The sequence below is a fragment of the Ammospiza nelsoni genome, chromosome 5 (genome assembly GCF_027579445.1).
Source record: "Ammospiza nelsoni isolate bAmmNel1 chromosome 5, bAmmNel1.pri, whole genome shotgun sequence".
In the NCBI taxonomy this organism is placed as follows: Eukaryota; Metazoa; Chordata; class Aves; order Passeriformes; family Passerellidae; genus Ammospiza; species Ammospiza nelsoni.
Window position 1 is genome coordinate 20881809 of NC_080637.1, and position 25390 is coordinate 20907198.

General features: G+C 37.0%; 1 protein-coding gene across 1 annotated transcript in view; it reads left to right on the top strand.

Moving 5' to 3' along the window:
- GRM8 (glutamate metabotropic receptor 8) overlaps positions 1-25390 on the top strand; it is a 319010-nt gene that overhangs the window by 240688 nt on the left and 52932 nt on the right. Inside the window, exon 8 of the mRNA XM_059472506.1 lies at positions 8235-8371. Coding sequence (XP_059328489.1) covers positions 8235-8371 — 137 coding nt within the window. The remainder of the gene's footprint in view (positions 1-8234; positions 8372-25390) is intronic.

Consider the following 25390-nt stretch of genomic DNA (forward strand, 5'->3'; position numbering starts at 1 on the left):
ATACTCTCCAGTCTATAATACCATGCAAACAAAACTTTATGCATCTATTCACACATTTTTATATGAGAAACTTAACCACCCTCTTATAACTTCCTCTTTCAGTACAAGCTGTTAGCTTGTACTGGATAATGTCATATCACCCTGCTACTATTTTAGTATGTTACTAGAGCAGTCTTTATCTCTCAGTTGAATTTTATACCATGTGTTGATCTTTAGGGGATTGAGTGATCTGTTCCCATTGCATACAATATCCGTTCCCTGAGCCTGTTGGCTTTCTTGACTTGCTGGATTCTTCAGCTGTAAAACTGAATCAATCTTCTCTGGCTCACAATATATGCTGTAGATTTTAAGATGAAACCTGTCTCTATGGATTTTTTTGAGTATAGAATAAAAAGAAGCACTATTCTTTCAAATATGCTGGCAGCATTGAGCTTTTTGGCTACATGTAGGGAACAGCAAGCTTTTTGTCTCACTCCTTCCCTCCTCTCTTCTCCTCAAAACCCCCTCCCACGTGTGGACAGAGCTGTCTCTTTTGCAGAGGTGAAAGGAACAAAGCTAAGGTGGCAGGAAATGTTGAAAGGGGCTTGCTTTCTGTTCTTCAGCAGCTCCTTCCCCATCAGAACCTCATTCATCACGTTCTTTTCCTAGGATTGATGAATACTTCTGACAAGGCCACAGTGATAATTCCTGCCTGGCTGTAGCACCTACCTGTGAAGTAGCTCAGCTCCATCTCCTAGCCCTCCCTGCTGGCAGTGGAGGAGGGAAGGTCACTCACACAGCATTGTCCCACCGCTGGGAGGAGAGGTCACAGCACAGCCTTGTTGAACAGAGAATGGGCTGAGTCCAGGCTGGGAGGCACAAAACTGCCTGCTCAATTCTGTGTCACCATAGCAGGTGACAGACTGGTGTCTACCAATTTTCATTCTTTATCTGGCAGAATTCAAAGTTTAATCTGTGATACAGTCGTATTACAGGTATACATATTTTCTGACAGTAGACTCAAGGTGCTGTAAGGAGAGGAGCTAGAGTTCTGTGTTTTCATATTCTGGGTTGAGTTTTTTGTTAGAGAGTAAGAACAAAAATATCACCACTGTAGTATATTTGCTGAGAGCGGCCAATAGCCGATTCTGGGGAAGAGCATGCAGAGAACAAGGAAAATGTAGATGAATTTTTATATACTTCTTGAAGCTGTAGCTGAAGGACTGCATGAACCAGAGTTTGCATTTAGATCACTATTTTAAAACCCACTGTTACACCAACTAATTAATAATGGGACAAATTGCTTTTTTACTACTCCTATACTGTCGATGGCTAGAGTTCAGTCTCATATCTGAATTTTATTCATTTCAGGGTAGGTTTTATGATGCATGTCTCTGTGCTTGATGTGGGAAGAAGCTCTAATAGATTCTGTAAGGAAAAAAGCTCTACTTGGTATTTGTTATTTTAAATACCATGGGCTTATGGTACTTGCCCTGGCTGATGTTATACAAGAGTGGAATGAACTGTTCCTTTCACAGAAATACAGAACTTTAATTTTTTCACTATGCTGAGGACCAAGACAACAAATAAATTATATGCTTCTGTGCAAAATCACAGCCTTAGTTCTCATCCATCAGCTTCAGAAATGTAAAGTTGTGCTGCCTGACCTGGAATTCCTTTATATCAGTTTATTTCAATACCAAATTGTTTACTTTCTCTATAAGCCTTGCAAAGGGTACCACTATAATTCGTATTACATATACCCTAAATCTGTATATAATTTCTTTCTTGCAGTATTCCTAGTTTCTCTTTCATTCTATTTTGTGCATTCATACATGAACAGCCAGAATTTGCCCTGTGGTAAGTAAGATAAATTGCCTAAACATGGGCATCAAATGCCATTTAAGATACCCCAGGGTATCCATCTGGCCTCCAGCTGCTGCCTCACAAAGGCACAGATTCTCTGTCATATGCAGGTTCTGCATATCCGCGTGGATGTATCCAGGATCTTAGGATATTTAAAATGTCACTAAAGGTCTGTATTTAATGCAACTGGATGAAGACTTGTTTTGTTGTCCTAATCTTGACCTGAAACATGTAGGGTAAGCATGAAAAGAAGGCTTTTCAGATTTTGAATAGGTGTAAGACAATCATCATTTTATATTTTAGTAACCACGTTGTGCATTTTGCTCATTGTTTTAAAATGTCTGCTGGGTGGAGATTGAGCAGATAATGGCTTCATTTGTTTCAAACCTCACATAGCTTGGTAAACTTTATATTCTTTCTCTGACAGCCTGACATTCACAAATTAACTTTTGCTAGTTGTTTATAATTTTCTGATTAGTTGTTTATAATTTTCAGTGGGGTTTTTTTTCTATTAAATGTTATAACAGCCTGTATTTACTCTTTCCATTTATTCCATTTCAACCTTCTTTTTAATTTGTCTCATTGGTTAACATCTTGCTTAATTTTTCTTCATTCATTTTTCTTCTCTGGGAATTTTTGGTACTGAAAGTTCAAATGGTTATTCTCCCTCTTTTTACTTTCCTGAGAACAATTTAATTAATATACATCTCTGTAGTACTTTTTGCTTTCAAAACCTACTTAGAATGAAATGATTATTAAAAAAAAATCTGAATCCTTAATTCTAGTACCTGAAATTATTTGCATGAATTAATGAAATTAGAGTTGATCCTGTAAATCTGAGAAGTCTTTCCATAAAGCTGAATGCTAAGAGATGGTGCATAGTTAATTAAGAGATAGTTAAGAGGTAGTTAATTGTACTACAGTGCACTACATAGCTGCTTGACTTCCATTCTCCTAAGCCTACCATTGAATCCAGGATTCCTTCTTTAGATTCATAGCAGATAAAGTAGTTGATGTGAAACAGCTCCAAGGATGAAGACTCAGCTTAAGTAATTATAATTTCAAATTTAAAAAAAGAAATTAATATAAATCCAAAGACATACTATTTCATAAATAAAAGATTTGTAACTGGTATCACACTTCATAATGAAATCTGCCCCACTGGAGTTGGAATATTCTGTAAATGGCAGTTGTGAGACTTATCAGCACAACCACTTTTCTACACTTTTGTCAATGTGCTGAAGTAACAGGGCCTCACAATAAATAAAATTTTAAAAGGTTTTCATGTAAGAGGAATCCAAGTGTGTTGATTGAATTTAAAAAAAAAATTAAAAAAATAAGGCTCAGTGCGTTCTTAATTTAGGAACTTTTGTATATTAATCATTTTTATATCCACTTGGCCAGTACTATACATGAACTTGTGGTTTACAAGTAAATCTACTTCTTTTCGACTTCATGAAATGTAAAGAGAATTTCTCTGGAAGGCATTGGCCAAGTGCATGCTGTAATCTCTCAGGGATCTAATATTCTGGTCTGCAGTGCGAAAGGAGATATTTTAGAATAATGTGAAATGTAATTTGACAAAGTAGGCACATGAAGGATTAGGTAGTTGCTGAGCAGCATCTCAAGAATATCAAGGTACATGTTTTAAGATTTCTTCAGCAGAATGTGAATTTTTAGGCCAGTGCACAAATACAGCAGCTGCTTATCAGAAAGGGTCTTCCTTGATATCTATGTAAGGTATTGAAAATTCAAAAGGGTCCATCACAGCCTTGAATTAGACTTAAAAACGTCATCTATTTTACGTTTTTTCTTCTCTAATTTTCCTGGCTATTTCAACCTGCATTTTGAAAGGCTCACAAACAGCTGAGGTCACAGGAACATTCTGAAATGTCTAGCTGAGGTGCTAATTTAACACCCAGCGTTCTTTAATGATGATTGCTGCAAAGTGGGAAGGAGGAGGGAGAATTTCTTTCAGTACCAGAGTATTAATTTATACCTAAAAATTGTAAATAAGTCCTTTGCTCAGCAAAGAGAAACTTCTGAAACAGATCTCAAAATAAGTTAGAAGCTATGGCTTTATATTAAAACACCCCAATTCAACCCAAACCAAACTGAAAAAGATTGGTATGAAGGAGACATGAAGAATGTAAAAGCTCACACATGATTTTCCATCATTAGCCAAGCCTATTATGTAGTATGGAAATTCTACCAGGTACTTTTGTTCTAGACATCCAGAATAACTAAAAAATTTAGTTAAAATGGTGACATATTGAATACAATTACCTGAGTTATTCATGAGCTAAAATTACACACGCAACATAACTACATGTAGAATAAAATATGAAAAGCTCAAAGACGTAATTCCCTCATTTCTCTTTAAATTATTAAATTGATCATTTATGAATGATCAATTTAATAATTGCTTTAAAATATTAAATGATTGCTTTAAAATTATTAAATAAATAAATAATTGCTTTATTAAATGATTCCTTTAAAAATATTTTTAAAATTTAAATCAGTGAAATTGTTTCTAAAAAAGTACCCTGCTTTCTCTGTTTTCCATGGTGGTCTAAACTAGCAATATAGGAACATTTATCTTAAGCAAAAGTAGCATTTTTCCTATAATGGTTGCCAATGAATGTGGTTCCCAAATGAAGGTAGCCAAGTTCATTCTCTAGTGTAAATACCCTACTCAAGAACTGTTTCTTGTGGTTTCCCAAAGTACTTTTTATCTAAGCTGGAATTTATGTAGTCCTGGCTCACTACCTCAGGTCTTTGTTTTATTCTGTGTTACTTTCTCTCTACAGTGTGTTAAATTTAAATTTTGCAGGTAGACCTCAATGATTCACAAGAGGAGCATTTCAATTCTGTCTTAAACTTGAACTATGATGCAATTCCCTGCAATGGCAATGATAGAGTCTATGTGGCAGTACCTGATACAAGAGTGCTCAGTTCTGCATATCTGGTTGTCACAAAAAAGACACTTGTATACTTCTGTAGCATTTGTTTGAGTGCCATATACTGAATCCAAGGTTGCCTCCTCACATGAGATTAGTTGTTATGGTCAGCTACAGTGTTTCTCCACATGGCTTATTATCTGCTCTCTCTACAGTGTTAATCACTTTTTCCACAGAACTATGCACTTCAATTTGATGGACTATCCAACAAAGTATATTGTCTTAGAAAACCTTTTCAATTTGAGGACTATCCATTCCCAGATGCACTCTTCATTTAGGTCATTCACCAGGGTATATTTTTCTTCAGATGAGGTTAACATTTTTAAAGAAGATTAATTAACCCTTGGTAGTTTGTTTATAACCTTGAGGCATCTAGTTTGTCTTACACTTTCATTCTGTCCTTACACTTTCAAGTCTTCTGCTACCATCTTGCAGTTATTATTTTGAAAACCACTGGTCAAATCCACAAGTTTTCTTCAAAAGCCTTTAACTTTGCTTTCCTGGTTATGCAGCTAATGGTTTATTAACACAATCCAGTCACGCATGCCTCCTAGTTATAGTTCATTAAATGTTTTATTCCACAATGGAATGTGAATATAATAAGACATGGATTAAAGCAATAGTTTCCTTGTTAACAGAATATACAAGTTATGGCAGCATTGCTAAAACACAGTCAAATATAATTTAGAGCAGGCATTGTGGCTGTTACTGTACTTTCTAAAATCTGCTGTTTAACAAAGGGATAGTGGTTTTTTCTCAGTGTTAGGGAGTGTAAATCTTCTGTGACTTATTCCAGCTTTTAGCAAGCCTGATTTTATTAACTTGACAAAGGTTGTTTGACTTTCGCCTCATGGGAAAAATCTTGCTGGATTCAGTTGGAGAAGCTGCTGAATTTAGCAAGTTGCTATGTCCCTGTTGATTGTGGTGCTCAGCATGAGATGCTGCTGTGTTCTAGCTGAGAACAGCACTACACCAAAAAAGAAAGGTAGTTTTGGTTTGGACTACTCAGTCACTTTGTAGGTGTGTTGTGGATTAACCCCTGCTGCTGAGCATCACACAGGCTTGATCCTTCCCCCACCAGCTGGACTGGGAAGAACTGGAAGGGTAAAATTGAGAAAACAGATGGGTTGAGATAAAGACAGTTTAATAAGTGAAGCAAAAGCTGCACACATAAGCAAAGCAAAAGGACTTCATTCACTACATGCTATGGGCAGGCAGGTCTTCAGTCATCCCCAGGAAAGCATCACACACAGAGTGAGTGACTTAATGCCATCTCCCCAAATGTCTCCTGCTTCCTTCTTCTCCAGGTTTATATGCTGAACATGATGTTTTAGGGTAGAGAATATCCCTTGAGTCAGTTGGGTTAATCTGTCCTGATTGGTCCCCTCCCAACTCCTTGTGCACCCCCAGCCTCCCCAGTGGTGGAGTGGGATGAAAAGCAGAAAACATCTTGACTCTGTGTAAATGCTGCTCAGAAATAGCTAAAAAAAAATCTCTGCATTGTCAGCAGTTTTTAGCACAAATCCATATCAGAGCCCCAATCAACCTACTATGAAAAAAATCAACTTTATCCCTACCAAAACCACCAGAAGATATTTCTAAAGCCAGCCATATGTTATAAGCTCACACTCTTATTGCTGAGCATTATAATGTTTTAAGTTCCAATTGGTCTTAAGGTATACCAAGAACATTTCCTATCTGTTCATAAAAATGACTGTTTTTCCATGAGGGCTTCAAATGCTGCTGAGTGGAAAGATGAATTCTATTGTTACTATACAGTAATGTTTTGAAAGTTACCTCCATAACTATGAACCAACAACAGCTGAGTATGTGTTTGTTGGGTGGAAGAAATTTATTGCATCAACCTGCTGTGTGAGCAATGAAGAATAATTTCATTGCTTGAAAGATTGTAGACTGGGATTTTTCTTGCCCTTCATTCTGTCAAAATAATTGGGAGCAAAGCATGAAGAGCTTTCCAAAATTTTCTGTAGAGTCTCTTCTATCTTCATGGGGTCTTAAGTCTTTACCACACATAATTTTTGATACTCTTCTTCCATGGTTGCTCACGTCCAATTTTTGCAGCCAGAATTTTTCTGGCAGAACTGTGAAATTGGCACAGTATTTAATGTGCCACTTGTCACTCTCAAAACACTGTTTATTTCACTGGATATCAATTTTATATGAAAGCTGTTATACAAAACAAAATGCTTTAGAGAACAAAATACTTTATGGGAGAGAGACAGACAGACATACAAGAAGAATTTATGTTGAAATCTTGGAATGTGCGGACTGCTCCTACTTCTACCTGGACAGGTACCCAGAATTTCAAACTTGCTTTTTCATTCTCTGGAAACCACTCACAGTGGACTTAGTGCCTCTAGGTGGTACATTAACATGTGTTATAGTGTAGGAATTTACTGTGAACTGGCTATTCTTTTCTTGGGTGTTTACATGGAGAAACATGAAAACATTGTGGGGGCATTTTTTGGTGGTTTGGGTTTTTCCCCCAGTAAAGATAAATTTCATCTCCAGTCACCAAAATAGAACATTAGCATACTTGAATTTTTCTTCAGTGGACCTCAACGGTAAACATGATTCACCTATAAATAAAAATTTGGGGAAGGGGAGTAGCTTTTGAAAGGTCTCTGCAGGAGTGCAGGTCCTTGATGTCACCTTGAGGGAATCCATCAAAGTGTGTTCTAATTTGGCTGGTCTGGTTGCCAAGGTAGATGTGTAGTTTTCAATCTTTGAACATTTTGTTGATCGAATAAGAACAGTGTCAATTTATAACTTTTGACAGCTTCAGCAATGGCCTTTTCTGTCAGGCAGTGTCATGTATAGAGGAGAGAGCAACAAACACAGCTGATGTACTTAATTTATTTTGATAAAATACTTTTTCACAGGTGGTCAGTGTTAGAAACAGCATACTTACTCTGACACAATTTAAACATTTGCATCTCAAGGTATTTTATGAGTATTGGTTCCTAAGTTGAGGATAATAACAATATTTTTGTGCTTAACTGGGAAATTTTTAATTTAGTTCATTGCAAGATTGTTATTTTTGCCTACTGCCAAGTATACACATCATAAAGTGAAATTGTCTTTCTTCATGTCAAAAGAAATTTCTTCATTTTTGTTTTATCCTAGAATTTCCTAATGTTCTATAAAACACATAAAAACACCCTCAACCAAACAACCAGAGAAAAAGACAGCAAATGATTATATTTTAAAATGATTTTCATAGAATCATACGGTAGATTTTGTGATGATGATAATATCATACATTTTGTTTTGGGGACGTTTTTGAATTTATTATCATACTATATTTGCATTATGAAGAACTTGTTCAATTTCTAACAAGAATTTTTCCCTTAACGTATATTTTTAAAATTCTTTTAAAGGTATTTATTGCTTTTGATATTTTTTCAGGGAGTGCTGGAACACCTGTTGTTTTCAATGAAAATGGAGATGCTCCTGGACGCTATGATATTTTTCAGTATCAAATCACCAACAAGAGTACAGAATACAAAGTAATTGGTCAGTGGAGTAATCAACTTCATCTAAATGTAAGTACACTGTTTCCCTTAGTATTGTCCTGCTGAAACTGGCTGCTCATGGCCTGGATGTTCACTGCTCACTGGGTAAAGCACTGGCTGGAGGGCCAAGCCATCCAGAGATGACAGTGTATGGAGGTACATCCAGTTGGCAGCTGGTCACAAGTGGTGCTCTCCTGGGGTCAGTACTGGGTCCTGTTTAATGTCTTTATCAATGATCTGGACAAGGTGATCATGTGCACCCTCAGTGAATTTGCAGACAAGACCCAAGCTAAGCAGGAGTGTTGTTCTGCTGCAGAGCAGGAAGGCTCTGCAGAGCACTCAGGACAGGCTGGATTGATTGCCATGGCCAATTACATGAGGTTCAACGAGGTGAAGGGATGAGTCCTACACTTGGGTCACAACAACCCCAGCAGTCTGGGGGCAAAGTGGCTGGAAAACTGCCCAGCAGAAAAGGTCCTGGGAGTGTTGGCTGACACAGCTGATCAGGAGCCAGAGTGTGCTCAGACAGCCAAAAAGGCCAATGGCATCTTGGCTGTATCAGAAATAATGAGGCCAGCAGGACCAGGGCAGGGACTGTCCCTCTGTACTTGGCTCTGGAGAGGCTGCAGCTGATAGAATCATAGAATCATCAAGGTTGGCATAAACCTCTAAGGTTGTTCAGTGCAACTATCAATCAAACACTGCTAGGACCACCACTAAACCATGTCCCTAAGGTCACATCTACAAGTCTTTTAAATATCTTCAGGGATGGTGGCGATTCCATCACTTCCCTGGGCAGCCTATTCTATTGCTTGATCACCCTTACAGTGGAAGAATTTTTTCCTATTATGAAATCTAAACCTGTCCTGGCACAACTTGAAACTATTTCTATCACCCTGTGAGAAAAGACTGACCTCCGCCTGTCTAGAACTTTCTTTCTAATAGTTGTCGAGACCAGTAAAATTCCCCTTGATTACTACAAGACATTGAGGGTTTGGGGCATGTCCAGAAAAGGGCAATGAAGTTAGTGAAGGGTCTGGAGCACAGGTCTCGTGAGAACTGAATGAGGGAACTGGGCTTAGTTATTCTGTTAGGTAGAAAAGGAGTCTCAGGGGAGAATTTACTGCTCTCTACAACTACCTGAAAGAAAGAAGTGATGGGACAGGGGAAACTACTGGAACTTGCACCAGGAGAGGTTTAGATCAGACATTAGTAAAAAATTCTTCACTGAAAGGGTAACCAAGCACTGGAATAGGTTGCCCAGGGAAGTGGTCACCATTGCTGGGGGTATTGAAAAGATGTGTAGACGTGGCCTTTAGGGACATGGTTTAGTGGTGGATTTGGCCATGTCAGGCCAATGGGTAGACTTGAGGATTTACATGTCTTTTCAACTTAAATGATTCTATGGTTCTACAAATCAGATTATGATACTGACATTGGAGAATACTAATTTGAATATTAAATTATTTTAAACACTTAAAAATATTATTTATTCTCAATCAGTTGGCAGAACAAAGCACTTCCCCTCTGTTCTTGAGAAGACAGTAAAAGCTTGCACAATAGCCTGAGTGAAATGCTTTATATTTTCAAGTCAGATGGGTTGTGTAGTTATCAGCTCCTTCAGATGATATTTTCAAATAATTTCATATGTTATTCCTCAGAGAGATTAATAAACTAGGCAGGGAAATAACTTTTTCTTTAAAACAAGACAAAATGATGGGGGCAGGTAAATTGCCCAGGTATTTCAAATAATAGAATGGAAATGTATTTCATAAAAGACAAGTTTGAATTCTAACCACTTCTGATTTAGTTAAAACATAGGGATGATGAACTACTGCAATAAAAATATTCCTTGAATATAAAGGGAGACTTAGGTGTTTTTCTAGATGAATAACTAGGATTTGTATTTTCCCTGATTACTTCATAGCAGAAGGAATAAAAAATCCACAATTTACCCATCTTTAAATGGTGTTTTTAATTGCTGTCTTAATCTCTTTTGCAAGCTTTGGGGTAATTAGAGTCCATTTGTCATGGAATTATATTTGGGTTGAAAATTGCTGTCCTAAAAAAATTCAGGGGATATATTAGATAGATTTGTATGAGAAACAGGCATCAAGACTTAATTTCAGAAATTTTTGGGTCCAAGGTACTTTCTGGAAGAAGATATCTTCATGTGAAGAAAGAAGAAGAAAAATGAATTTAATCTCTTTCTTTATTAGATATGCAATATACTTGTATTAGCTGTTTGGGTACCTCTGCAAATACCAGTGTTGCTTTGCTAAAGGCTGATGAGAAGGGCAACAGTGTGAATTGATGAGTAGATACACCAAAGCAAGCTTATGCAATGAATTCAATAAAAACACAAAAAAGGTTTCAAATATCTCTGGTTTTCCATGTGAGAGGTTCTTGATGAAGAGTTATAAAGACAGTGTAGTAAATATTTACAAATTATTCCCCTGTTCAGACTATTTTGCAATAATTATCTGAGTGCTATCCACAATAACACAAATGATAGCTCCCCATTTTCATCCACAGCTGTTAGACCACTATAGCATATCTACAATTTAACATCCATAACTACTTGTCAGGGACTAATTTATTTAGTTATTCTGTCCAAATAGAAAAAAAGCCTACCAAAAGAAGCCATGTGTTGCAGATTGTGTGGCAGTGTTATTTCCCTTCACTAACATGATATCTGTGTGTTGGAGGGCATAAAAGAAAAAAAAAATGGTTAAACAAGTTTAATATTAAACATTAATTTCTGGAAAAACTACAGTTAGATTCTTATCATAGCTATTATGAATACATTCCTGATTTTGATAATGGCTACATTTTTCTGAAAAGTTAGTGTTTATTAATTCAAAAACTGGTACACACATTTTGCACAAATGCTAGTACTAACATAACAGTTATATAGTAATATCAAAAAAGATGCTGAAAATTTTGCTTCAATTTTAGTTTCTTTATAATCTGTCCTTTTTTATGTCCCCCTAGACTTTTAAATTTTTCATTAAGCCTGTAGTTTTTCAGTCCCATTATTTCTGCCTCATGTATATGTACTCAAGGGAACACTGAAATATGATTGGATTGATGGGTACTCATACTACTGAAACCACATCGTGCTAACCACATTGCCCACAAATCTAACTGGAAAGGTTTTATCTAAGCATGCCCTCATTACCTCTCATTAGTTAAGGATGTGTTGAATGTTGTCTGGCTCTCTTTTCTCACCAGCATGAGCTCACGTGCTGGATGCATTTGGTTTTTCCAGCTCTCAGGCAGGCTCTGTCCAGTATGTGGAGTTGTGAAGACATGGGTGTGTTGTCATCTTATTATAGGGGTTCCATACTGTTGCCTCCTTATCACAGAAGTTCCAAACCTTCTTGATGTTTCTTATGGGCATCTCCTCAGAGCACTGACTCTTCTTCACAAAGTAGCTGACTGACTCCAATTCCCTTCTCAAGGGGCCACCCCACTCTTTTATAGCACTCTTCTTCTCATTGCTTACAGCTGTGGCCTGTTAAAGTCAGGCCTGCTCCTAATCTTTGATAATTGCCCCAGCTGCAACTCCTTAGGCGTGAGATTACTTTCTACACTGTTTTATTTTCTTGTATTCTATCCCCCTACACGGGTGGGCTGGCTGGCACAGTGCCCTGCAGTGCCGGGTTCTGCTCCCAGCCTTGTGTGAGGGCCCTGCTCTCGCTCCACCCCCCCTGCTCTGCTGCAGAGCCCCTGCTCCCCCGGGCCAGGATGGGAGCAGGCACACAGGGCTGGCTCCTCCTGCACCCTCACTGAACTCTTAGCAGGTGCTGACGGCAGTTGTGACAGATGATGATCTGCTGTGGCAAAGCTGCTGCCTCCTCTAACTAGACAAAATATATTAAAACCAAGCCATCTTTTTGAATGATTGTCAATACTCCAGATCATCATATTGCAAATTAGGAAGGGCTTTTGATTGCCAATGAATCATAGGGAACACAGTGGATGTTTTCATTAGTTTCTGTGAAAACATCTATATTTATTGAAAGTGAAGCAGCATTAAGATGGCAGAACAATTTTTACCCTGCTGCTCTTTAAAGGAGATGCTTTTAAAATACAATACTTTCCCCCCTATACCCTTTCTCCTCTAGTTTATTTTTAATGAAGATACATGTAACTATGATTTTTAGTGAATATTTGTAAGCTAGATATCCTCTGTAGATACCTCTACCCTGGTTTTTACAGATATTTCTTCCTCAAATTGTGCAGAACATGTAGCTATAATGTGTTTATGATGATGTTCATCTATGTAGCTGGTATTGTGCTTCAGAAAATTTATCGTTTTTATTATTCTGTTCATTTTCCCTGTCAGAAAAATAAATCTTGAAAGTAACAGGTTTTTAGTACAGTTCAACCCTTGGAAAAATTATTGTAAGACAAACTAGAACATATCTTCCATCTAAATAACTTAATTGAAATGTTTCCCTTTTCTATTTCTGATTTCCTCATTCGCCCTACTTTTCAATTTTCCTTTTCCTTAAGATGCTCTTTGCTAATTTAGATCATATTTTGGCTGCAGGTTTGTTGTCTGGGCTGTGTCTTCTCACCTGGTAACCAGCCCCAGTCTGTCTCTGGCCACCACCCTCAGAATTCAGGGTTGCTCTGCAGATGTCTCTGGCTCCTCAAAGTTTCACTGACTCTGCAGGGTCCTTGTCAAGCTTCAGACTTGTTCCTTTCTCGTTGCAGTGCTGGTTTCCCTTTGGGCAGAAAGTGGCTGGATAAAGACTCTGCATCACCCTCCCTAAGGGACTCTTTCTCAGCAGGCTTCACCAGCTGCAGGGACCCTTCCAGCTCTGATGCTGGCTTCTTCATGGAGACTTCAGTAGCATTAATGCTCTCCTTTAGGCTAACTGACCTTTTACATTTCCTCTGAAGCAACTATAGCATCCAGATACAGGCACTTCATGACTACTGATCAGTCCTACTCTTGTAATTCTTACAAAACAAATGCATGACAATGCTGATACAGTACATAAATTAAATTAAGAAACACTAACCATCTTCCAAATTAAAATTTTTGCATGATTATTGAGTTTGAAAAAGGTATCTCAGTCTTTGACAGACACAAAGAAACTCTGAAATCAAATATTTAGAAATGTCCAACAATAATCTCAACCTGTCTGATGAATCTGACCATGTAAATTTACACCCGTTTTAGTAAAGTCCTTTTACTCTCCAAGGTTTCCTGACTTTAAGTGATCCTAATATACTGGAAACAATCAGACCTTTTAAACTTTTAGTATAATTTTAAAGGAAGAAAAGAAATACCTGCCTTAGAACTTCTGCTCATTGATGATACATTAACTGTCAGTGTTTTCTGTTTACTTTCATAATTTTCTTTATCAGTAGAAAAAGATAACTTAATTTTCAGGGAAGTCTGATAGTTAAAATGCTTTCTTCCAAAAAAAATATATTTCTGGTTTATATGAATAAAAATTCAGGCAAAGGTAGCTTTTCTGCAAAAGTTATGTTTTATTCATATTGTAACAGCATTTTGCATACCAGGTCACACGTAAAAGTTCTCTACAGATGTGTGGGTTTAGCAAATTTGAGCTCTCAACCATGTAATATCTGTACAAGTAAAGTTGTTAGAAACAAGCTTGCTTTTCTTTGCACTTATAATTTGAATCAGGTTCTTTCTATGATTAATAATGAATTCACCCTTAGAAACTGTGTTCTGTATTGCATGTGCTGTTATAAGGGCTAGACTAGACACACATATTGACTGATGGTTTATGTCAGTGGCAGTAGATGGAAATAGTTCCAGTCCTAAAGTTTTGATAATCACTTCCTGAGTTCCTTTCCTTAGAAACCCATTCAGTTTGTTTTGGTTAATTTCTTTTTTTCTCTGAACATTTATTTTAAAATCCTCTAAAAGCATTTTAAAATGCTCTATTTTTAAAGCTAAGTACCAGTTGGAAAAAGTTGAAAGAATTTAAAAATCTAATAATTGACTTAAAAAAAAACCCCACATATTTTAAAATACAATTTGAAACGATCTAAGATTACATTTCAAGATTATACGTTGTTTCTATCTATCAAAATCTATGTTTAAAGACTCCATTAAGAAAGAAATATGTAGATCTTAATCCATATTCCAAGTTAGTGATTTTGATCTTCTGATGAGTCTTCAGGCAGACACAATTATGGGTGATTTCAAAATCACACATTTAGCAGAGATGCCGTTAAAATGCTGGACTGGATATCAACTTACATGATACTATTCCTTAAGAAAAATCCAAAGCATGCAAAAACCCTGCAGGTTTCCTTGGAGCTGTTTGAGGCTGGGTTGGATGGGTTCTAAGCAACCTGGTCTAGTGAAAGGTGACCCTGCTCACAGCAGAGGGGTTGGAACTGGATGATCTTTCAGGTTGCTTTGAATACAGGCCTTTCTCTGATTCTGTGTTTCAAGTGAAAACAGTGAATTTTAAAGACAGAATTCACTTGTATTGGTTTTGTTTTTAAGTTTGGGATTTTTGTGTCTCGTTTTGTTTTTTCACTGGAGCACAAGAGTTCTGTTAAAATAAAAAAAGATATTTTACAATAACAGATTTCTAACATTCTCTTAGAAATAATAAGATGCATAAGCTTTCACATTTATGGAGTGTATGCACCGAGGATATGAATGACTCAGGGGCATCCATTTTTCCATAATGATCTTGATTTATGAAGAAAACTATAAATTAAAATTACACTGATGTGATGAACTATCAGAGACACAGCCATAACCACCATCAGCCTTAAGCACAGTGATTGGTGAACTAGTAAAAATTGGGAACCTCACACTGACAGTGAGCTTCCCTTCAGGCAGCCAGATCATAAAGATATTTGAATCAGTATTTGATTTCTCTTCTTTTTTAGGCCTCATGTCTTGTATCTAATACTGAAGGAATCCATCAACACTGAAATTAGTCAATTATTTTTGAAAGTTACAGATTCAAAATCCATTAGTTCCCTTTCTTGTGACATGGTAAAAGAAAATGACTCAAAAAACTTCTGATGTTTTCCAGAACTGCATTAAACAAGTTTTAAGCTTTGCTGAAGGCCACTGTATTTCATTAAAGAAGTCAGAAAGCCTCTTCTTTTCCTGTGGTAGCTATTATATAATTGATAGATGTTTTTAAAATGCTTAACCTAAGCCCTGTGTTTAACAAAAGAACACAGTACAAGGAAATACACAATAAAAGCACTTAGTACTGAATATGATTATATCTATAAACAAAATATGACAATCACATGGCCTGCAGGGTGTTCTTCTGCCTCCATGTAATAAGGCCATAGAGTTCAAACTTTCACTCTAACAAACCCATGTTATCTGATATCAAAATTTTTGATCCCAGGTTAAAAATAAAACTAAAGGAGACAAGCAAAAATGTTTTAGGTTCTTCTATTCTTCTCAAAATTGTACTGCTATCTTTCTTTATTCTACATAAGGCGGAAAATAGAAGAGACTGCTATGGTTTTTAGAGTAGTAAGTTTTCACAAAACTAGTCTTGATCTTAGCACTGGTCAAGTAGTATGACTCAGGATTTGTTCTTCCCTACTGTTTGTGTCTTAGGTCAATATGAAAATTGTGTCTGCTAAGGACCAATTCTAGATTAAAAAGATAAGTCAACAGTCAGGTACTGTAAATGAGAAGGGATACGAGACAAAAAATACAAGAAACAATGAATAAAATTGGTATTTTATGCTATTGAAAGGTTATGGGTTGTAATGATATAAAAGCTTTGTAATGGAGAAGAAATAGGCTGAATACAGATGTTAAAAGAGCATTAAATGATTTTCAGAAGTGCCCATATTAGACAGAAACTATTTCAGACATCACTGAAAATCAAAACAGAACCTACATTTGAGAGCCAATGACCTTAGAAGAACTGAAGGAGAATGACAACTTGTCTTCCTTCTGAAGTTTTTTTTACTTTGATCCTAATAGTCTTTTTTCCCCTTCAATGAAATAGACTTCTTGACTGATTCTCTATAGAAAAACAAAAAAACTCCAAAAAAACAAAAAAAAACCCCAAAAATAAAATGGATAAAAGATAACTGCTGGGAAAATGTCCTGAAATTTGATAACCATTTTTTCTTCATTAGAATGATAGGAAATTGCCAGTGAAACAGTCTCTGCTTGAGAGTTAGGATGAATAGTGACTTTTTTCTCACCTTGTCAGGGTGAGTGAAAGTCAGGTTCCTCAAATGAAGCATGAAGTTGCAGTTGTATGTTTGGCTGTGAATTTGTCACAGGATTCTTGACTGGGTGGTAGATATTTTATAGCTTTTTGTGTTCATCCTTTGTAAAAGTGGTATGATTAGAATGAATTGTTCTTCGAATAGCCATAACCAACAGGACCAAGAGTATTCCTGTATTTTCAACAAACTGGAAAAGAATGACAAGCATAGAACTTATGTTTTAAAATATTCTTTTCTCTTTCACAGTAAAAAAAGTGAACAGTGATAGAACAATAAAAATTAAGAAGCTTTTGAATGAATTTCCAGAGAGTTTTGCATTCATATAGAGGACTATAGAGCAGGGTTAGCTACTCCCCTGGTACAAGCTAATGTGAGTTTTAGCATTGACACCACCCTGAAATTCACATATGTCTTGCAATTTGAAAATTAAGCTGCCCTTTAAAGCTTGAAGCAAATTGTTTAAAAGTCCTTAAAAGCAAAAATTGCAGATTAAATTATTAAATTAATTATTGCTCATTTGTGTTACATAATGGAAGTCTACCACAAAATTAACAATCATTAAATGGAAAATGAAAAAGGCCTTCAATAGTTATTATATGATGAAAGAGGATAACCAGCAGTTAGCAGAACAGTACTGTATGATTATTTTTTTCTGTTTGCTTTGCTGCAATTCTCTTCATGTTGCACTAATATTATTCTAATTACTACAGGATAGTAATCTAATATTTATCCAGAACTTTTCATCTGGATAAACCCCCAAACACTATTAAAAATATATATTTAAAGATCAGGAATTAATTTCTGAATATCCAAAATGGTATCACTAGATTTAATGGTGATATTAATATATCTGAATATAGGAAATGAAGAATGCATAGCTAATTTAATTGTAACTTCAGCTCACAGTAAACAAATTTAGTGTTGAATATGTCAATAAAGTGTGTTTGAAATGACTGGGTCAAAGAAGCAGGATTGCAGTGCCCTTTCTGGTAGCTGCAGGAATTGAAGTGAGCTCCCCTTTTATGGAAAACTTAGGCATAAGGCTAAGCAATAGCTTTGGAATGGTTAACTGATTTGCATCACCAGAAGCCATTACAGCAAGGAACTCCTAAACTTGTGATGTAATTGATCTGTTCTCTCTTCTGCGGTGCTGTGAGCTCCTTAGCAGAACTGTGACTTCTGTCTGAAAAGTAAAGTAGCTGGAGAGAGTCCAGCTGCAAGCAATTATAATGATCAGCCATCTAAAATATGCCTTTAGGGAAAGATTGAGCAGAGTAGGGTTGTTTAGTCTGAAGAAAACTACATTGAGGGGGGCTGTGTTAATCTCTTCCAATACAGAAGGGATTATTCAGGAAAAGAACTATGTTAGACATAGTTAATTTGGTCATTAGAGGTAGTGCATTTGAATTTCAGTGAGAGATATCTAATGCAGACACGCTAGAAGATTCTAAGGATGAGGATAATTAAGTACTGGGCTGCCCTGGGCTGTGTGGAGCAGGCGAGCTGTACATACTGATTTTGCACAGTGATTCAAAGATGGGGTCATCACTTCTAAAGTTTTCTGGCTTTCATTTGTTTGGTGGATTTGATCTTCTAATAATCCCCTCAGAGGTAATGTCCTGTATCTCTTGAGCAAATGCTGGGAGGCATAGAAGCAACTGGACTCCTATACTTGGTTTTGTGCCGAATACAAGACTCTTTATCAGTCTTTAGCAAGAGCTCGAGAAGAAAGCCATGAAAGATTTATGGAGTTATAAACATGGTTATTTAGTATTTAGGATTTTCTTTTGCTTCAGATTGTGCATCACTTTACTGGTTAAGGACAACTTGTCTACCTGTTTTCCATTCTCATATAAGACTCCAATTTGGACTTCTTTTTTTACATGCTAGATGCTTAATATATCCCAAATTGATTTAAGTTCCCTTATGTGGGAAACAGTTTATTATTGTGGCAGTGCTGATTTCTTTTACGTAGACCTTCTTTCCCTAACACTTAGAGAAGCATTTTCACTGCAAACAAAAGCAATTTACCATACAATATTTAAAATTCATCATTAATTATGCAAGATATAGGAAAAGTAGGATCATTACAATTTCTTGTTTACTTTTTTCTTGAAAATATTTTTCCTAAATAGGTATTCTGTAAAATCACAAAAGACAGCCTAAAGAACTTAGCTGCCAAGAGAGTACATTGGCATTTTTCTATTTTCCTATTTATTTAGCCTAGTTATGATATTTTTATTTGTTCTCAAAATAGTTAGTATCTGAAATCTGCCTTTGCCTTATAGAAGACAGCAAAAGGGATCTCAAGAGATTCTCTAGCCCTTGGATAAAGTTAACATCTTCTACACTTATGTTGTTTTAAGGATGAAGACTTTGCAGCTTCTGAAGGCATAATCTTTCATTTTTTAACTACTCTTATTTCTCCAAAGTGTCTTAAGAATACCTAACTTTACTCCTTCTTGCTATAATTTAAGCTTATTTTATTCAGTGTACATCGTGCACATCTTCATCCTTTTCATGTATTTGAGGACTGTTGTTTTTACCTCCTAGGCTATGTTATTTCTTCAGGCTATACAAGAGGAATTTGTTCAATTTAGTCACATAGATCGTGTTTTCTAGACGTGCTTCTGATCTTTGCAGATTTCCTCTGGCCTCCCCATTTGATTCTCCTTCAAAGGGAAACACAATGACCTCGCCTTCAGAAAGTGTTCTGACTGCAGTCTCACTAGTGCAGAGTACTGGAGAAACATAATTTCACGTAGTCATGATGGAGAGTAGAGGGGGAAGACTGTTGTATCTATCTGCATTTATCTGGCATTTGCCCCTTTTGCAACAGGACAACATTGATTCAATATATCACAATCTACTAGAGCCCTGGGATCTCTTTTTCTTCTGCAGAGCTGCCACCTCTGTCCTTCCTGACCCATAATGTACTGCTAGTTGTCCCTGTTGAACGGTATGCTTCATTTTTTCAGACTCTGCAGTATCATTTGAAATAAGTATTCTGACCTTCAGCATGGCTTCAGCCTTTCCCAGTGTTACTGCCCAAATCTGATCACCCTATACTCTGTTTTATGATCCAGACAAAATGAGTGGTTATTACAAATATTGAATAATAGCAGACTAACAACAGACCACACCCAGTGCCATCCCTTCCCTTCTGACAGTAAATCAACTACAAATTTATCTTTCCTCAGCTTTCTGATATAATTTGCACCTAGCCCTTAGGGGCTAAATCTGTTTCACTAGGTTGCTTGTGACTGAGAGTGTAATTTGAGATGTTGTCAAAAATCCTTCTAATGTTAAGATAAATGACACCTGGCTGCTTGCCTCTCATCCACATTGCCTGTTACCCTCTCGCTGAAGGAAATGTGACAGCCCATTGATGACAGATCCCTTTTGGCTGTTACTTGTCTTGTTTGTTTTCTATGTGTTTTTGAAATGTGTTTGTTTATTTCTTTCAGGATTTTTCTTGGAATCCAAGTCAAAATGAATGATTGATAATTCCCTGGCTTCTTCATTCCCTCCCTTTTCAGCATGTAAGCACTAGGTTTCCCATTTTCAAATTCTCCATATTTCCCCATAAAGTCTCAAGAGCTTGCTATCTACTCAGTTCTGTAAATATTATAAAATAAATCCCAATATTTTTAGTCCATATAAAACCCTCTCACTTTCTCTCATTTTGAAAATCTTCACCCTTATTTCTTTAGGAAGACATATTTTTGGGTTTGGTTTGTTTCTTCCCCACTTGACTAAACATGTTGTGTGGCACTTTCTCTAGTTTAAACTTCTTCCTCATGCTTGTTTTTGTTCCTTCCAGATCACTAGGGCTCTCTGCAGAATTTTAAATTTAATTATTGACTCTTCATTCTAAGCAACAGCACTAACTTGGCAGCAAAAGTTCTTCTCCTGCTGCTGGAAATCAAAGTATAAAATACAGTCTGTTTTCTGCCTGTTGTGAGTTAGTTCAGACTTTCACAATTTTTGTGTATGTCGTTTTACTTCCTGTCTGGAACTGTGTTTAAAAGGCTAGTGTGATTTCTTTTGTTTATGTAGTGCTAAAAATTCAAAGTCTTTATCATGAAAAGATTTGACTCTTCATGAAGAGGAGCTGAAAAATAAGATATGCATCATTGAAGTGGGAAGCCATCTTTAAGTACTGTTCTGGGGTTTAGAGTTTGATATGTTTCAAAGTATAACGTACTACAGCTTTTCTTTCCTAAAAACAGGTTGGACAAATGTGTCAGGAACAGTTTAGGTATATAGTGCCTCTTTTTTTTCAGACAAGTAAATAAATTTGATCCTTGTATTTCAGCTGAGTTTGTCTGTTCCTCTGTCAGAGTCAATGAAGGTTGCTGAAGTGAGGGCAATGTTTCCCAAAATTTTGAGTGCTTCACTTTGCTAAAACAGTTTTTAGAAACTAAGATGCACAGGATATTTCAGCTCTGTTTTATGTTACTCTTTGAGAGGTCACTGGTGAAGCCAATGCCTTCATGCTGTCTGTCTTATACTTGGATGAAAGCTCAGTAAATAGATACAAAATTGCCCTGGTTTCCTCTTTCTGTTGCCTCCTTAAAAATCTTTTTTGACAAAATTTCCTCAAAAAACCCCTGTTCAAGGTGGCTGATCATGCTGATCTGTGTTGCCTTAATAGTTTTAGGGTGGTCTGTTCTCTATTCTACCAATACTCTGCTCTCCTTTATCCTATAGTTTGACTGTAAATTCTTTGGAATTGAGACCATAATTTTTTCTTGTAGATTTGTATGGCCCTTACTGCAATTGACATCTTGGTCTGTGAGCAGAGCAGGAATAAAAAGAATACATTATCTGTGTTGGTATTAATTTGTAGAAAGGGTTGTGCAGGATGGAATCTGGGACCATTCATTTTTCTGTTTCATGCACACAGCGCCTTTTGCTCTGATCAAGAAATAGGAGGTAGATTAAACCATTTAAAAATAGTGGGGGAGGATTAAAACCTAAACAAACTTATCAGCATCTTTTTCTTCACATTCAGCTGAGGCTTTTTGTGATTCGCTGATTTCTATTTTAAAAATAATTAAATATTAAAGATAAAAACTGTGACAGTTCATCCCCTTAAGAAATAAAAACTTGTTGGCATAATGGTACTAAACTTTCTGGGCTGAACTAAATCAGCTGAAGGTTTAGCCCAGTGCATTTGTTTCACAGCCCATCATGAAGGCGTTTGGGGACAACAGCTCTTTGTTTTGATAAACTCACCTTTAATCAATACAATAATAAAATCATGTCATGGCGAATATTTTTCATGAAACAAATGGGATTTATGAAATTATATAGTCTTAAAATTAAAAAAAGAATCTATATTAAATTCAAATGGCAACTGTGCTGAACCCCTTGTGTTCCTTTTGTCTATGCTGAGTTGTGAAGTGAGGAAGAATCTGAGGACCATTGGGTTTGAAAGGCACCTGACACAGATTGGAGGGAAACACAGTAGCTATGGAGCACTGGGCTGGGGACAAGCCAGCTCTAATTTAGATAACTGTAGCTAAAATAACTGGATTTGGGAGGAAGCATGTTTGTTATGGGTATTAAAACTTTCATTAAGAAATGCAGCTAAGCTATTAGACTAGTGATGGGCCTTGGGAAGAATGAAGAAGATTCTCTAGGCACAAGAAAGTGATGTTAAAAAACTCTTTGCAAAAACTATGCTCTTCTTTTCTCAAAACACTAAATTTTTTAAGGTATGCTAGCAAACTATTTCTGCATGATCAACTGCAGGAAGTAAAAAAGTACTTCAAGCACTATGGTTCACATAGCCTTAGTACTAGAGATGAGCAGAACCAATCAGCTGACAACAAATGTGATGGTGGAAGATTTCCTCTCAAAAGCCCATTTATTGCAAAATCTAAATCTGACAAGTTTTGGGGGAATTTAGTTAGTTTGTTTTTAATTTGAGTGTTTGTGAACATAGAATCACAGAATCATCTAAGCTGATTGAAAAGACTCTTGAGATCATGAAGTCCAACCTATGACACAACACCATCTTGTCAACTAGACCATGGCACTTAATGCCACATCCAGTCTTTTCTTAAACACCTCTTTAATTACATATGAAAAATTATGGCCCAGTCTGCTTTTGGTAGTGCATAATGACTTCAATCCCTGTGTGTACATCATGAGTTTTATTTATAAATGCTGATAAAATTCTCTTCAAGTGCATGTCAGGGACATGTAAGGGCAGCAGGGCCTTCTAGGTAAGGATATGCAAGAGAGATCGTTGGTGTGAAAGTGGTCTGCATAAAGAATAACTTTGGAAACCTGATTTTCAGTCTCATACATTGGTACTAATTATATGTTTTAAAAATATAGAAAGTAGATCACTAAAAGAGCTTTCAAAAAATCTGAAGTCTGCCAATGTCATCTAGAATGGGATGTTTCTGTGGTGTGTTTTGGTTTGTTGGGCTTCTTTGATTTAGTCGGGGGTAATTTTTTGTCTCCTTTGTAAATGAAGAGGCTATCTTCAGAAGCAAGTGCTTGAAAATTAATTGTGGTTCATGCTTGCAGTAAAGAAAAAAAATAAATTGCATGTGTTGAATAGAAGTGCCTACTAGATTTCTGTAAAATTCCATTTGGTGGTTACACAGTGCAGTAACAGTAGTTCTTTATTTGACGACCTGCTAATCATGCACTTTGTGTTGTCTACTCCCCAAAGCATTTGAGAGTAATATTATGTTTCCCAATTATTCCATCCATATTAATGTTTCTTTTTTGGCAAATTGAAGAAGTTATTACACTACAGCTCCTCCTACCTTTGTCTACCAAGCATCTGCTGGGGCCAGCAATTCTGAAAGAATCAGAAGAAACCAAATCATGGGAGGACTAAAGTATAAGTTAAAACAAAACAAAAACAAACAAACAAAAAAATCCTGAACCAAAACAAGCCAAGAACAGCTAAAAATAAAAAAATAAAGTAGATCCCAAGCCATATAAAGGCTAGCAGTTTAAGACTGCGTAGTACTAATAAACACTCTCTGTATATTGTGATACCATGGCATGATTATTCCCCGTTTTAGGCTAACACAGTGTGCTCCTCTATGTAAGTATTCAGCAGGCATTAGTAATTATATGACTTAATTATATGGGTAGGTTTCTTTGAGGTAAAATTACTATATCAGCGTACTAAATAACATATTTGCATTAATAAAGCAAGGCAAGTATTTAAACTTCTCTATTTATGAACATAAGAATCTTTATATTTTTAATAGCATTATTTTAAATTTTTATGTATTACTTTAGAGCATCCTTCCCTATAAGTATTTTTCTCTAACTGAGAATGACTTGTTAACGTGTTCAGAACAATAAAAATGCATTCTCTTTATTTTAGTAATTCCAGAGATTGGTGATATTGCAGTTCTGAAAACGGAGGATAGCAAGAAAGATTATGACATGCTGAGAAAGCACAGAACTATGATGATATTTTTGCTATTGGTTCTTTGAAAATATACTGCTCAGTTTTAAAATTAAAAGTTGACTTATTCAAATTTTCTAAACTATAATTGTTGGGCAAAAAAACCTTCTAAACCTGAGATGGACAGCACTAACATCCCCACTTGAAATTTTTACCCACATTTTCAAATAAAGTGTCTCCACTCTTGTCTGCATTACAGCTTCTCTCCAGTGGACTGAAAGGTTGAGATTCAAGAAGGTTAAATAATTTGTCCATGACTCAGACTCTATCAGAGCCGTATAGGCTGTGTCTTGGCTTAGCGACCAAAGCTGCTTCCTTCCTTCCTTCCTTCCTTCCTTCCTTCCTTCCTTCCTTCCTTCCTTCCTTCCTTCCGACACTTCCGACACTTCCGACACTTCCTTCCTTCCTTCCTTCCTTCCTTCCTTCCTTGCTTCCTTCCTTCCGACACTTCCTTCCGACAGTTCCGACACTTCCGACACTTCCTTCCTTCCTTCCTTCCTTCCTTCCTTCCTTCCTTCCTTCCTTCCTTCCGACACTTCCTTCCTTCCTTCCTTCCGACACTTCCTTCCAACACTTCCTTCCTTCCTTCCGACACTTCCTTCCGACACTTCCTTCCTTCCTTCCTTCCGACACTTCCTTCCGACACTTCCTTCCTTCCTTCCGACACTTCCTTCCTTCCTTCCTTCCTTCCTTCCTTCCTTCCTTCCTTCCTTCCTTCCTTCCTTCCTTCCTTCCTTCCTTCCTTCCTTCCTTCCTTCCTTCCTTCCTTCCTTCCTTCCTTCCTTCCTTCCTTCCGACACTTCCTTCCGACACTTCCTTCCGACACTTCCTTCCGACACTTCCTTCCGACACTTCCTTCCGACACTTCCTTCCGACACTTCCTTCCTTCCTTCCGACACTTCCTTCCGACACTTCCTTCCAACACTTCCTTCCTTCCTTCCTTCCTTCTGACACTTCCTTCCTTCCGACACTTCCTTCCTTCCTTCCGACACTTCCTTCCGACACTTCCTTCCTTCCTTCCTTCCTTCCTTCCTTCCTTCCTTCCTTCCTTCCTTCCTTCCGACACTTCCGACACTTCCGACACTTCCGACACTTCCTTCCTTCCTTCCTTGCTTCCTTCCTTCCGACACTTCCTTCCTTCCGACACTTCCTTCCTTCCTTCCTTCCTTCCTTCCTTCCTTCCTTCCTTCCTTCCTTCCTTCCTTCCTTCCTTCCTTCCTTCCTTCCTTCCTTCCTTCCTTCCTTCCTTCCTTCTGACACTTCCTTCCTTCCGACACTTCCTTCCTTCCTTCCGACACTTCCTTCCGACACTTCCTTCCTTCCTTCCTTCCTTCCTTCCTTCCTTCCTTCCTTCCGACACTTCCGACACTTCC